This window comes from Trachurus japonicus, chromosome 12 (genome assembly GCF_045865225.1).
Source record: "Trachurus japonicus isolate A0001 chromosome 12, Traja_1.0".
NCBI classification, from domain to species: domain Eukaryota; kingdom Metazoa; phylum Chordata; class Actinopteri; order Carangiformes; family Carangidae; genus Trachurus; species Trachurus japonicus.
In genome coordinates this window covers 12,255,857-12,270,626 of record NC_140918.1, presented here as the reverse complement: position 1 = coordinate 12,270,626, position 14,770 = coordinate 12,255,857, and the positions used below count along the sequence as shown (strand labels likewise).

The window sequence follows — 14,770 nt, the reverse complement described above, 5'->3', positions numbered from 1 at the left end:
GGGTCGCGGGAGTGGGACTTTAAGCATCATTGAAAAATCTCACATTCATCAAAGTCTCAACCTCTACTTCATCGGAAGTGTTGGAATGGCCTAGTGGATAAGGTTCCTGCCATCCAACCACAAGGTCACAGGTTCAGTCTGCTGACCATGAGGTTGTGGGTTCGATACCTACCTTGGTCAACCATTTGAATGGTGATCACTGCTTGCGCTATTTGCTAATTCTGCAACAGCGTTCAGCTGCTTTCAGCATTCACACGCATTTCCATCAGGAAATGCTACTTTATCTAGTTGTCATTTTACTTCTTATGTACCAGGATTATTTTGGCAGGTAGCCTAATAGGCACAATGTAAACACAACTCTGGTAGTGGAGCAGAACAATAAAGATTTGGGCAGTAAAGACAAAATTATCAGTTGAAAGACACACAAAAATGCTCCAAGAGGGATGATAGCTCTCCATAGGTCACCACTATTACCATCCCCTTTCACATTATGTCATCATTAGATCCGTCATTTGTACTGTATAAGTCTATTTATCGTGCAGTTTTAAGAATAGAGAAGAATTGTGCGTTTGGTTACATATTTAAAAAGCAAACATTTCATGTTCCATACTTGATAAGATATTTAGTTTGGGAGGCATATTGTTTCTTCTGCAAAACTGTAACATGAAGACTGGTGGTTTGGCATTTTCTATCTGGTTAAAGTTAGCTGAATATTTGTGATTCAAAATGACTTTGAGAAATGTGTCCATTAGAAACAAATACATTTGAACTTTATAGTTATAATGCATGTGTAATATGAATGATTACAAGAGGGATTTTGATATATTTCCAAAGAGAGGTGCTGATGTCTTATGTGCAGTCGACGTCAGACCTCGTCCCTGGCAGGTTTCATAATTTATTGACATAAAGAACAGCTTTGTACAGAAGCATCAGAAATTTCTAAAAACAGCAGCAGCAGCAGCAGCAGCAGAGGCAAGACACATTCTAATCAACAAACAATTCACAGACTGATTCTCACATGCAGTTTTACAGCGTGAGACAGTTAGTCCCATTGTCAGAGTAGAAAAGAATTACTGTTCAATAGTGAATGATGATGTTTTTTCTGGGAATGCTTGAAACACATAGAAAGCAATGGAAAGCAATCTGTATTCTCGCCGTTTCCAAAGTCGTGTTCATGTACATGAACTGGTTGGCTTGTATGGAAAGTCGTCTCACAGCCAGGTTTACATTCAAAGAGGTTTTTCTTCAGTTAAGAACATTATGAACATAATACTGCCAATGAACATTCATTATGATTTCAAAAGAAATGAAAGAATCACAAACTTGCAGAGAGGAAACAAAAAGACTGATATTTGTTATGAAACACAGGATAATTGGAGTTTTATTTTTATTGTGCCATAATGACAGATGAACTATGCTATAAAGAAGACTGCAGTTAAAAGAGAGACAAGTGTTTTGTATGTTTATATTTTGAATATTTAGGTAATAAGTTGTAATCTAAAAGAGCTGCCATTTACAGTACATTAAGACAGGAATGAAACATCACCATACAAAGTTTCACAGCCTTTTACAAAATACATTTTTAAAAGCAAATTCAAATTTGGCCCACATGTTTGTCTTTAAAAGACTCCCGTTGCTGATAATAATGCTTGTCATATTCATCCACAAAACTAAGCTCTAAACTTATTTCAGACTCATCCAGAATTTTTTGTGCATTTGATATGCAAACGTTAAGTTGACAAGGTGGAAATGTAACTGAAGAGAGGCTTTATCTTTCAGTGATTGTCCTGACTCCTGAAATCTTCTTATTTTCCATATAATCATAACCAAAAATAAATACAGACATTTGATTTTTAGGATCAATTGTGTCATGGTGCAATTAGAAGGAGACCAGGATTTTATTGATGAAGCCAATAAGTGCTTTAAGAGAAATATATATTATTAATCCATGAAATTATAAAAATAAAACATAAAGAATGTCCATTGCCGCTTCCACCCAACTTTAAAATTAAGACTGAAAATATCGTTAAGGTGTGACATATCCCGGGGAAACCTGGACCTCCCAAAGAGTTTCAATATTTTCCTACCAGACATTCATTGGACATTAGCAGCTTTGAGAATCCAGAACACTGCTGACTGTATGAGGATTAATCCCATTAGACTAATATACATTATCTAATCCTAGTGAGAAGACAACAATGGAAACTGTTTAAAATAAAAAGCTCTTCTATAAAAAAGATCTATTCAAGGCCTATAGAAACATCTATGTGTGTACAAAAAAGTATCTTCTTCCATTTACTTTAAGACAGTGAGTTTGACATATATTACATATTCTTGAGTGTATATTTAATACATGTTGTTGTAGGCTACATGTACATTACAGCACAGCCAACTGAGATACTGTATGTTTTCTGCAACAGTTTAATAAACTGTATGTTTTTTTGTTTTGTTTTTAAAACAACGGTGCTGCTTAACATGGAGAGGTTAAAAAGTTAGTTTTTCTCACTTTTCGGCTGCACTCAATCTCTTTGACTTTATAAACGCCATCCCATGAGTCCTCATGTGAGTATTCAGGTTGCCCTCCGTTTCAAACATTTTCCCACACACTTTGCATTTGGTATTTGGTGTCCCATCATTGTTCTCGTCTGTAATGTCCATCTGGTTCTCCCTTTGACTCTCATCATCATCCTTGCCTCGTCCGTTGTACCGGCCAAGACCATGCAGCTCCTTGAGCCGATGGACGATGAAGAGATGTCGGGCCAGTGAGCGGTGGGAGGTGTAGCATAGGCCACACTCCTGACACTGGTAGGATGAGCCATCAGACTTGTGTTGGGGAATATGTTTGTGGAAAGCAGCGATGTCCTCAGTGGTAAAACTGCAGACAGCACATTTGTGAACTTTGAGGATGTTCACCTTGAGCCTCTTCAAGGGCTGTGAGTCTGAACCCCTGGAGTTCAAAGCTGGTGACCCTTCATCCTCTTCTGGCTTCCTTTTGGGGCTGGGAATCTGTAAAGATGATTAAGAAGGTAGATTAGGCATGACAGGGACATCAGGAAATTCACTTTTGAGGTAAAATAGGAAAGGGGCATTTCCTTCTGATAAATTACTGTATGTTTGCACATTTGTGCCACTGTCATTGTACCATTTCCTTGTCAGGCAAAGCCTCCATATGATCAGAGTTGACGGTCTTCCCCTCAGGGTCTTTGTCTCCATGCATCAGCTGAATGTGCTGATCCAGCAGCACCCTCTTAGTGAACGGTTGACTTGGAGCTGTACAGTGTCTGTCAAAGCAAATAGATACAAAATAAATAAATAAAATGATAAGATAAATAATTAACAGAGTGAGGTTCCAGCGTAGTGTGGATGTTCACCAACCAGCATAGTGTTGCTATCCCTTGGACAGACAAGAGTGTGACTGCACCATTACAGGCTATACCAGTACATGAATTGTTCTCAGATTTGATTTGCGACTGTACTAACCCTGACAGTGTGTGTACTCACGGGCAGGTGTAGACCTTCCTCAACCCCTTGTGTTTGAGACGGTTGTGTCGGCAAAGACTGTGGGAGGAGCTGAAGGACTTGTCGCACTGCCGACATGGGTGCTTCTTCAAGATCTGCAATATGATTGCAGAAATGCGTAAAATGCAAAAATTGCTTTAACAACATTTCTTTCTTAGATGGAATTATGCTTCTCTGGGATGCATGTGGGTGGGTATGTACCAGGGTGACTATGATATATTTTTGTGACTGTGCAGAGTAAGGTTGTTTTTTATTTCTGTTTCAAACTTGTTCCCTGAGGCAAATATTCACCTTGCCATGTTCGCGCCTCATATGAGCCACAAAGACCTCTCTTGAACTGAAGGGCGTATTGCAGTCTCCACATGTATATCCTGAGCTGGGTGGGTTTTTGAGGTCAGCTGAGCAGTTACTGTTGGTTTTCTTCAGGGGTGAGGGTGGAGGCTTCTTTTCTCCCTTGTCCTGATTATTGACATTACTGCCATCCTTGTTATTATTACTGGGACTGCTGCTGTTGGTATTGCTTGAATTTGTGGGCTTGGTGCTCAGAGGAAGGTTGATGCCCAAGTTTGGTGGACCCTCAATGGTCTTCAGAGTTCCATGGATGGCCTGAGAAGGATCCACATAGATTGAATTATGACTTATAAAGCACTGGTATGTGGAGCATGTCAATGCTAAACTTATTAGTATGACTTAAAAAGTTGAAACAAAAACAGTACTGCTGTGCACACAATTTCATATTCATCCAAGTCACAGAATGGGAGTTTATTTCAGACTTAATGATATATGCTAAGAACAAACTCATTGGAGTGAGTTAAGATGCATAAAAAATAGATAATGATCAAGCAAGACAACGGTTGTGCCTACTTTGATATGGTCCAACATGAGCTGTTTCTGTGCGTAGTGCATGGAGCAGTCGGGACATTTGAACACTGAAACTTTGTGATTGACAACGTGTTGGTCGAAGTGCGTGTAGAGGAGGGATTGCAGAGTGAACACGGTATCACACATGGAGCACTTATAGATCACCCTGAAAGGCAGAAAGCAATATCTTAGAAAATGACAGCAAGTTCTCTGTGGATATAAATTAAGTGTTTAGAGAATCGAATATGTTGTCATGTATAGGTCATGGTAGTCATTTAGTGCTTAAGTTGGAGGCAACTGTACTTCTTTTCAGTTCTTGAAAATGTTTCAGCTCTTACTGAATTCACTGAATTCAGTTTTAGGCTTGTGGCACAACAAGGGGCAAACCCAGGTGGTGGTGCAAGAACATCTGCTCCTAAACACCTGAATTGTCAGTAATGCTGATAACAGACACGTCATCAGCACTACTGAGTCAATGAAAGGTTGCCATGTGGAAAAAAACAAACACAAGTTAAGCCACTGTGTCTAACGACCACAAATCCTGCTACTGATGAAGCAGCAAGGATGATCTTCCTTAGAAAAATGGTTTGGACATGGGTATCGGGTAGCAATGGTGTGTGGCTTTGTGAGAGGAATCTTTTTGAGGAAATGTATGTCTATTATGAATATTGTCATTAATACATGAAACAAAAAAATATTTGCCTTAGCTCAACATTTTAGAAGTTGTAGAGTTTTGCATATAAAGACCTACTTGGGCTCTCCTGCCTTCACTCCTGGATGCTGTGTATGTGCATGGGAGTGTGTGCCAGGTGCAGACTTGAAGGCCATTGGGCAGAGAGGACATTTGTAGAAGATCTCACAGTGAGTGCTCTGGATGTGGGACTTGAGAGTTGCAACATCAGCAAAGATAACACTGCAGTGTACACAACTGAAGGGAGAGGGAATGGAGACAAAGGACAGAGGGAGAAGAAATAAGAGTTAGACAATCAGATTTTAGATTAGTACATTTCATCTTAATTTATTCCTCTGATGAATGTATGCAAGTATGTGTGCATGCAACGTTACAATTATGACATTCTTATGAGTCATTATTAATATGCAGAGGCAGTCTCCAATTCATAGCATTTTGAAAGACAAGAGTCATAATTTAACTATAATTGATCAGATACTGGATGTTTTAATGGCTTTATCCTGGGTGACTCCACATAAAAATTGTGACTGTCCATTTTTCCCACAAATTTCATTGTGAATCATGTCACTTTAACTGATATGGCATTGTCAAGCTGAGGCATAGATAATGTACTAATAAGTGTAATTAGAAATGACATTGTAAATGGTGCAAATAAGAGCCATTTAAATCAGAGTTTGACCACTTTCCAACGAAAGAGGAAACTACTTCTCAGTACTAACTCCTGTGTACTTGTTTGATTTTTTTTTAATCACAAAAAAGTTTTAACAGAAGCAATAGTTTATAAGTTAGAGTTGAATACATTTCCTCTAAAACTTTGGAAACTATACTTCGGCTTCAGCTAAAATCCATTGTAATAATTTCATGATTTCAGTTGAAGTAGACTGACCGGTAGCCCACTCTCCTGGTGTAATGCAGGCAGTTCTTGGTGACATGAGACTGGAAGTGGACAGATCGGCAGCTGGCACCACACTCGGGACAGATATAAGGGGACTTGTGCTGGTGGATTCGCTGGTGTAACAGAAAACTGCACTGATTTGGGAGCAGCATTTGGCAAATAGCGCATGTTTTCTATGGGAATGGGAAAGAGAAGATTAAAAATATCAGCTGTGTTATCATGGCACTGAAATGATTGCTTGCTAACGTTAAGTATTTCTCCATATTATTACCTGAGACAGTCCATATAAAATAAAGAGTCAGATCAGCCAATCAACATTTTTTCTTGGTTAAATCTCCTAATGTCTACCTTTGCAAAAACTTAATGGTTTTGTTTGTTAAAGATGTAAAAAATTAAATTTTCCACTCTCAAAAGACATCCCCACATAAAGACAAGGCCTCATTATGAATGGATGGTTTGAAATTATTTTCTACTTTTATGTATGTAGTTCAAATAAAAACTATATGTACTGCACTAAACTCTTCAAGTAAGTGATACATCATGTGATTTGAGTAAGTGGACCCTCCTTGCGTAAATGGCTGTAATCAAAATTGTATCCTGTCCAACTGTTTTTGTTGACTCTTGCTGCATTGATTGCACAGTTAGGTATTTTCTGTAGCGGACAGCAGCAAATTAAACTGTATTGTGCTACAGATCTCCCCACCGTCTATATTGTTGTAATCAGTAGTCAGATGAAAAAAATGATTTGTATATAGTATGGTTCACACACCTGCCCACTGGACTCTGGTGCCTGTTGATAGTGCATGGCAAGCGAGCTGTCGTCCTGGAACATTTCATTACATTCCAAGCACTTAAGACTGTGCCTGCAGAGCTTTGATGCATCATCCTCCAAGGGCATGGCTGCCACCAGAGGAGCACTGCATGGAGCTGAAATAACTGCAGTTTGGGACCCACTGACAGCACCTTTCCCTTGGGGTTGACTTGTGGGTCCTTGGGGTGGAGAAGTGGAAATGGAACCGGTGATCTTTGATGGACTTGATGACGATGATGATGATGATGATGACGATGACAATGATGATGATGACGACGTGGTTATCATCTGGTCTGCAGGAATGGGTTTTAGGATTAGATGTGAGCACTGCATAACAACCCCTTTGTCCTTGTGGCCCCTGGCATGAGACAAGAGGCTACATTTGTTGTAGAACACTAGACTTTTGGCACAGTGGTTGCAGGTGACCTCAATCCGCACACTGCGACGCTCATAGTGCTGTGTTAGGCTCTTCTCAAGAGCAAATGAATCTCCACACTCCAGGCACTTGTAGCCACGTGATGGTAGAGAGATGCAGGCTGAAGTTGGTGGAGAGAGGTTTGGGACATACACAGGGACAGGATTTATGCTACTCAGGACTTTATTGAAGGCGTCCACTACAGAGCTTTGAGAGCTAGCAAACACTTGAACCCTCGAGATTTTCTTTGAGGCCTGACCAGTAAGAATTGTCTGCTGTTTGACTTGTGATTTTTGCTGAATCTGTTTTGAAGAGGACAGGGCCTGTTTGAGATCACAGGCAGTAGAGGATATAGTCTGAGGCAGAAGGTTGAGGTTACTAAGATGGACTGTCTTTGGCACAAGTTTGGCATTTGCCAGACTTGAGGCAGGTACCATGACAGTTTGTTGCTGGATGGCATTAGCAGCTTTCAAGATCGCACTGCTGGCACTTTGCATTGATGCAGCAGGGATGACTGTTGCTTTGACTGTGGTGTTATTAGCTAGCTTAAGATTGATGACTTGAGAGCCAGCTGTCTTGACTGCAGAGACTGGCAGGAAAGCTGTTGCTACAGGTTTAATAGTCATTTGCTTGGTTATTTCAATTGAAGTACCTCCTTTGGTGGCTACTACTGTGGTTGGCAAAGAGGACCTTGTGGGAGACGAGAAGATTGCACTGGTGGTTGCTATGAGAGATGAGCTACTTTCACCCTTTTTTAGAGCCTCAAGATCAAATTCAGGGAGAACTCGGGTGACAGTACGCTTGATCTGTCCAGATGAGGTCTTGATTGTTTTGATCCTGACCTTTGGGATAACTGGGGTGGTGTCTGTGCTTGACGCAGGGGAACCTTTGCTGCTACCCTCACTGGTGACACTAGAGGGGCTGTCTTGTGGTCTTGTTAGCAGCCTCTTTGCAAACTCCAGGGCTGATTCATGCTCCTGTGGTTTCTCTGAAATTCTTGGATTTTCATTGATTTTGATGGATTCTTTTTGTGTTGTTGGAGAATCTAAACCAGTCAAGTCTGGAGCGCTAGCCTTTTTTGCACTGAGGGCTGCTATGGCTGCTATACAAGAAGAAAGCTTAGCAGAGGACTTGGCTTTTCCCTGTGGCGTACTGGACATATTAACAAGCCCTGATGACTCTTCCGCCTCCTGATTAAACTTGGAGACGTCTTCCTTGAGTTCCTCTTTAGGTAAACTTGATGGAGGGGAATTGTTAGACTTGGAACCACCTAGTGTGCAATTATTATTGTTGTTTTGATCATGTTTTTGGTCTCTGTTTGCTCTGGGCTTGGACACATTGTCCACTGCTATTGGAGATTTGGGATTCTGGTCCTCCCTTTTAGTAGTGGACCTAAAGAATGTCTGACCAACCGGCTTGTCCATGGGGTCATCTACTTCAATTTTATCATCATCATCAAACTCCTCAGCACTGGAAATGGGGCTAAACTGATTGAAAGTAGATGGTGGGTTGTTAACTGGTTGTCCTTCCTCCCTGGGACCCTTCCATCCATTCTTGTTGTAAGAACCAGGTGTAATGCTTGTCAAGAAACCATTCTGAAGACCATTACAAGTTCCAACAGAATGATGTTGAGGATGAGAGTGGAAATGTTCATCCCTTTCTGAAATTGTTCCACCATGCTCACTAGTGTCTGTGTTTCTGATGTTCTTGACGATGACACTAACACCAACATCGTGTCCTGTTGAGACATTATGAACCTCTTCTTCATTAGTAGTCACACCACCCCCGGGATGCTTGAGTTGTCCATCGTGCTCGTGGTGGTGGCCAGATTCAATTGCGGCTTTAGGATCCACCATGTCGGGGATGTCGAAGGCCGCCAACAGATCATCAAAGTCCGGCGTCTTCATATCTCCCATGATCCCTCCTATGTTTTAATCAGTAGTTCACCTGGGGAGCACAGATCGAAGAGAAATTAGTAACATAACAGCATAACATAACACAAGCTACGATGAACTCTTCAACAGGCTGAACAAGGATTTACAGTTTGGAATGAAAATCTTTCACATAGCCTTTGTTGGAGAGTTACCAATGATATTTTGTAATGCGCCCCAAAATTTGGAAACACAGTAACTGTAATTCAGTAACACTGAATTCATCAAGGTATGCACAACAGAGGCTAAGGCCTTTTTAATACCATCCTGTTTGATAGTATTTCAGCTATTGAGTTTTGATGAAGTCGGATTGTGACATGGGGGTATTTAGGAAATGCTGTCCTTGGGATTTTTGGATGTGAGGGAGGAGTAGGCCCACTGTACATTTTAGTCAGTATACATTATTAATAGTAGCATTCATATTTACTAGGCTGCAGTAGAAACAGCTGCTCAACACATTTCTTAAAGCACTAATTGCATGAGGCTATAAAATGATAGTCACTCTATTCAGAGCTCTGCTATTGCATTCTGTTTGGAGTGCAATGCAATACATTTATGTAATTTGTGTATTGTCTGTGTAATTAATTTGGTATTATAGGCAATATTTTCTAGATTGTTAAGATACAACATTTTCCTCCCAATAAGAATGACCAATAAAATACTTTGACACATCCAACTGATGATTAGTGCACTAATTAATGGTTTTATATGTATTGCAATATTTTAATGACAGGAAAAAAAGGGGGAGGTAGCATGTTTTTCTGTGCATTTATTTTATAGTTCACGAATGTCACAAAAGTACAAAGGATGTTGTATTAAGGACGAAGGCAGGTAGTTCATAAAAGTGGCATTGGTTTATCGTGACCGGACAAGCTGTACTCTAGTATGTTATTGCAAAGGGGTATTTGATTTTAATATTGTATGTCATTCAGTCAAGCTTTAGTTTTGTTGTGACCACAGCATAGCCATGTCAAACACCATGTTTACCATGACTTAGACACTGCTTTCTGTTGTTTGATATTTCATCAGCAGACTGAGCTGATTGCTCTCCCTTCCTTCTCCTCCTCAAAGATCTGCATCACAGATGCAAAGCTCTTGCGAAACAATTAGTCCAGCTGGCGCATATTCTGCACAGTATACAAGTGCATGCAATTATACATTTGTTGTTACGGCAGGTGACTTTATTGACTGTTTTCAGAGAGAAATACCCTGGAACCACATGCTGGTCCTCATGGGGGGTGGATGTGACATTTTGATTACATTAAATGGGTGTAATCTACAAGCTTAGCGTTGCTATAATTAAAGCAAATAGATGAGGTATACCAGTGTTCTGTTGAAATACATTTATCTTGAAGAGGCCATGCGTTTGAATACATGTTGTGTAATATAATATAATAGGAGCAGGATTGGATCAATACAGTACTGATGAGTGTCATTGCAATTTCATTAATTTTCCCATTATTGGTCTGGTAGTTGTCTGTTGGTTTGGGGATAAATATAACATGTAAACAACACTTAAACCTGAAGGTAATATGAATGGTAAATTTGAACATGACAACCAGAGGAAAGGCTTTTAATATATGGCAATATTGAAAGGAGACCATCAGAAACAACAGTTTTTCTGGTTTGCCACTAATGTAAGGAAAATGTGTTTTGTGAGAAACATTTTGCTTTCAGTGTGTTATTCTGCCAACCCCCCGCCCAAAAAAACAAACAAACAATTGTGAGCACTGTAAATAACTTATGATGGGACTGAAATGTCTGTCTGTGAATGGAGTTGGGGACAAAAGACAGCCATGGAGCTGCACTGCTTGTACGTGCAGTTAAATCATTGCTGCTCATTGAACCAAATGCATGGCAACCACCTCTGCACATACACAGAACCCAATCCTACAGCCTGGACCTAGATTTGAACATGTAACCAATCCCAATCCAGATGATAGGAGCAGTAAAATAATAAAGTAAGCATAAATACTCGACACAGGGTGGGAGAAATGATAGGGAGAGGGCAGATGAGAAATGCAGTGAGGGGGGGAAAATGGCTACTGAGCTGTGTGAAGCTGCAGCAGAGGGAGAAAGGCCTGGTGGAAATAAAAGCTAGTCACAGCCATGACAGCCAGAGCAGCCTGATGTAGGAAGTAAATGAAGGTTAAACACAGACAAAAATGAAGAACATAACACAGATCCCCCCCATCTCGGCAATAGCCGTTTAATACACATGCATTGAAATCCACATTCTGTGTGAAAGACTACTACAAGCTCAGTAAAGTGAATGGAAAATTACAATTGTGGAAGCATGCAAGTGAAACAGCCACTCCTCACCCTCTTTCCTCCGTCCCTCTCCAGCCACTAGCCAAACCTTCTTAACTTCCTTCCCTCCATCCTGCAACAAACACAGTCACAACACTGCTAACCCACAAAAAGCCATCCACCCCACCCTGTCTGGAAAAAAAGTCCTGTTTCTTCCCAACCAGGCAAAGGCCCACAATATAGGGTCGGGTTACATCCATGGATCTGGTGAGTGGTGGTGGTCCTGGTAGGGATCCTCCTTAGTCACTCTCTGCACCACTAGCAGCACACAGACATGCAAACAGACGGATAGATCATGCTCCTGTTTATGTGTGTATGTGTGTGTGTGTGTGTGTGTGTGTGTGTGTGCGAGAGAGAGGCAGGCTTTAGGCTTCAGATTCACAGACTCCCAGCTGGCCACGTCCCCCTGCCCTCGTCCTTTCCCAAATCTCCCCTGCTCTCGTTGTGGTGAGCAGGGCAGCAGCTGCATAGCGCACCGACATCCAGCCAGCAGCGAGCAGCAAGTAGCAGCAGCAGCAGGGTACTGTATGTGCCTGTGCCATGGTAGCCAGTGGCTGAGCTGTGCAGGGCTGCCATGAAGTAGCCTGGGCTATCTCTATCTCCTCAGTGCACAGAGAAGGCATTGTTCCTGTCAGCCCTCTGTCTGCCTCAAACCGGTTTCAGCTGGTTCCGGTCACCCAACATAAAGCCCTGAGCTGCAGCACGGCCTCAGAAACACACAGGCAGAAGCACTGTACCCACCTCCCAAGAAACACTGCGACATTTTTCACCAAACTGCATGAATATTTTCATGTAGACTTGACTGACTGGAACAAGGATAATGCATAGATAGAGGGAGGGTAGACAGAAGGAAAGATGGATAATATTTTATAGACAGATGGAGATGTGGTGAAATGAGTTTCCTTAGTGTAGTTGCATGCATTGCCATAAAATTAGTTGACAAAAATACCTAAAACAGTGTGCAAAAAAGATGATGTCTTGGTGAGCACAGATCCTTTCATACAAATCAAAAAACAGTACAGGAGTGAATAAAGGACAAAAATGAAAGTATATAGACAAAAAATGCATTGCATGAAAGGAAATAAGGTTAAAATGATGTGCAAAATGATCACTGCTGATAACAATAACTTAAAACACTGAAAAGAAGAAGGTTTATGTAACCATGGTGCCAGTGGGAGCTCTGTTACCTTGGCCTGTTTCTCAACCAGGTCCCTCAGTGATTTCACCCAAGACACACTGGTAGTCTCTCTGAAAATTACAAACTTTTATGCATCCCCCAGCAGCATTTCCCCCTCCAGCACTGTGACATAAATGCAATGGATGTAGAAACCTAACACAGACAATCTGACATGGGCAAAGACAGGCCATTCATGCACCTCCCTCCCTAGATCTCTATCAAACACATGCCACCCCTACCCCACATATGCAGCCACGAAGACACAAATAAACATAAACATGCACGTTCATGCATATATAGAGGTAAATGGGGCATACCCTCGTCAGATTTTTTTCCACTCTCAGAGATATTCAGGAAAAAAAAAGTCTTCCAGAAGAGGCCTCAGCACCTGCCTTTACTCAACCCCAACCATACCAGCCCCCATCCTCCTCCTCCTCCTCCTCCTCCCCTCCCCCTCTTCCCACTCTCCTTCACTGGGTCAGTCCTAGATTTTTAGTCCCAGTCCAGGCCTCGTTTTTTTCCTGTAGCCCCCGCCACCACCATGGCCGTGCATGAAGGGACGGCTGGAGAAAGGGGGCAGTGTTCAGCAGGCGAATCAGGCCTTTTGTCTCTGTCTGTGCAGGGGGGGTGAGGGGACTCTCCACTCTGGCTCTGGAGCAGCAGCAGCAGCTGGTGCAGAGAAAGAGGAGAGAGAGGGAGATGGAGACAGTGGGAGGTGGGGGAGATGGTGAGGAAGAAAAGGAAATGAGTGGGAGAAGAATATCATAAAGACTTGAATATGTACACTGCTCCTATCTTAGGTCAGTGCTATCGTAACCATATCACTGAGTGGAAAATGTTTGCCTGGGATTGTTCTGATAATCTGGTCTCAATCCCACACTTTTTTCTAGAGGGATACATTTTTTCATTATTACAACGTGATATATAAATGGCTGAGGCCTTTGTGTAGGCCCAACTGCCCATCTACATAATGCATACAGTACCAAGGTCACAGAGTCAAACACTTGTGATCTTGTTGACACTTCTACATACAGTTATGCAGAAGCAATGCAAATGACATTATATTATGTAACACATAGCGTCGTCGTGGCAGTAATTTCTCTCAAATTTACACCTACATTTAATTTTAAAGCCATTTCATGCTATCTCACAGGAGTTAAAATGTCCTGATCTGATTGTACATGTAGTCCACACAGCAGTAGAGACAAAAAATGGCACATCAGTAACAACACAATCAAACAGTAAACAGATAACTTCACATTACAGCCCATGTGATCGATCATTTTATAAACAAAGCACAATCAAATCAAGTATTCACAACCTACCTGCAAGACTGAAGGGAAAGGCTTTCAGCAGGATAAGGCTTTCTCTCTTTGGCCTGCTACCAGTCCTTGATACATCTGGCAGACCTATCAAAGGCAGCCATGAATGCTGCAGCATAAACTAATTAGCCTTCATTATGTAAAGAACCATGCCAGGTTTATTCATCAGACAACACAAATGCATTTTATACACTGCAAGGCAGTGGGAGATGTGCATATATATCATTACAGGCCCTTATGGTGCCTCCTGCCTCTCTACAGTGTGACAGATTCAGAGAGGAGGCTGAGGTTGCCGTGCTCCCCACCCCTAACAGACACACAGTCACATGACGTCACTCTGCCTCCATTCATGTTGGCTATAAGCTGCAAAGGCGAGCTGCCATAAGCTTGCCATCTCCTTTTACTGAATTTTCAAATTTGCCTGCATAATATTGAAGCCTAAAGCTTGAGACGCTTCATGGCAGTTTATATAAATTGTATTTTTCTCCAGTTAGTTAAATGTATTGTATAGTATTTTGTATCCATATAAAATTCTTATGTTTTCTTCATGATGTCCTCTAACGCTACATTTTTTGTAACAGAAACCAGAATTGATATGGGATACCTTTTAATTATGTTTAGCTTTGGGAAGGCCTAGACCCCCCAGGCTGGAAATGATTAATTTAACCTCCTAAGCAGTAGATCAGTCAGTGGAACCTAATGCTGGAACAAGCTGTTATAGAAAATACATGTATGGGATAATAGGAATAAGATGTTTTTTTCAAATGTTGAAGGAGAAAGCAGAGTTTTGATGGGTTGAAGTTCTTCTTTAAACAGGAGCACTGTGGTAACCAGTTTG

General features: G+C 41.4%; 1 protein-coding gene across 3 annotated transcripts; it reads right to left on the bottom strand.

The window, feature by feature from the left end:
• Nucleotides 1-818: 818 nt before the first annotated feature.
• Nucleotides 819-14,200, bottom strand: znf532 (zinc finger protein 532). Of its 3 annotated transcripts, XM_085793215.1 has the most exons (11): nucleotides 13,936-14,200; nucleotides 12,928-13,279; nucleotides 11,446-11,506; nucleotides 6,736-9,139; nucleotides 5,958-6,139; nucleotides 5,132-5,308; nucleotides 4,384-4,546; nucleotides 3,811-4,125; nucleotides 3,502-3,614; nucleotides 3,143-3,281; nucleotides 819-3,006 (listed from the first exon to the last, which is right to left on the bottom strand). In XM_085793215.1, the coding sequence occupies exons 4-11, from the start codon at nucleotides 9,106-9,108 to the stop codon at nucleotides 2,503-2,505; spliced, it is 3,966 nt and encodes a 1,321-aa protein (XP_085649341.1). In that variant the 5' UTR covers nucleotides 9,109-9,139; nucleotides 11,446-11,506; nucleotides 12,928-13,279; nucleotides 13,936-14,200; the 3' UTR covers nucleotides 819-2,502. The 3 variants fall into 3 exon arrangements, with proteins under 3 accessions (XP_085649341.1, XP_085649342.1, XP_085649340.1); XM_085793216.1 differs by lacking the exon at nucleotides 11,446-11,506 and having other exon boundaries at nucleotides 13,936-14,196; XM_085793214.1 differs by lacking the exons at nucleotides 12,928-13,279; nucleotides 13,936-14,200 and having other exon boundaries at nucleotides 11,446-12,172.
• Between the last annotated feature and the right edge of the window lie 570 nt (nucleotides 14,201-14,770).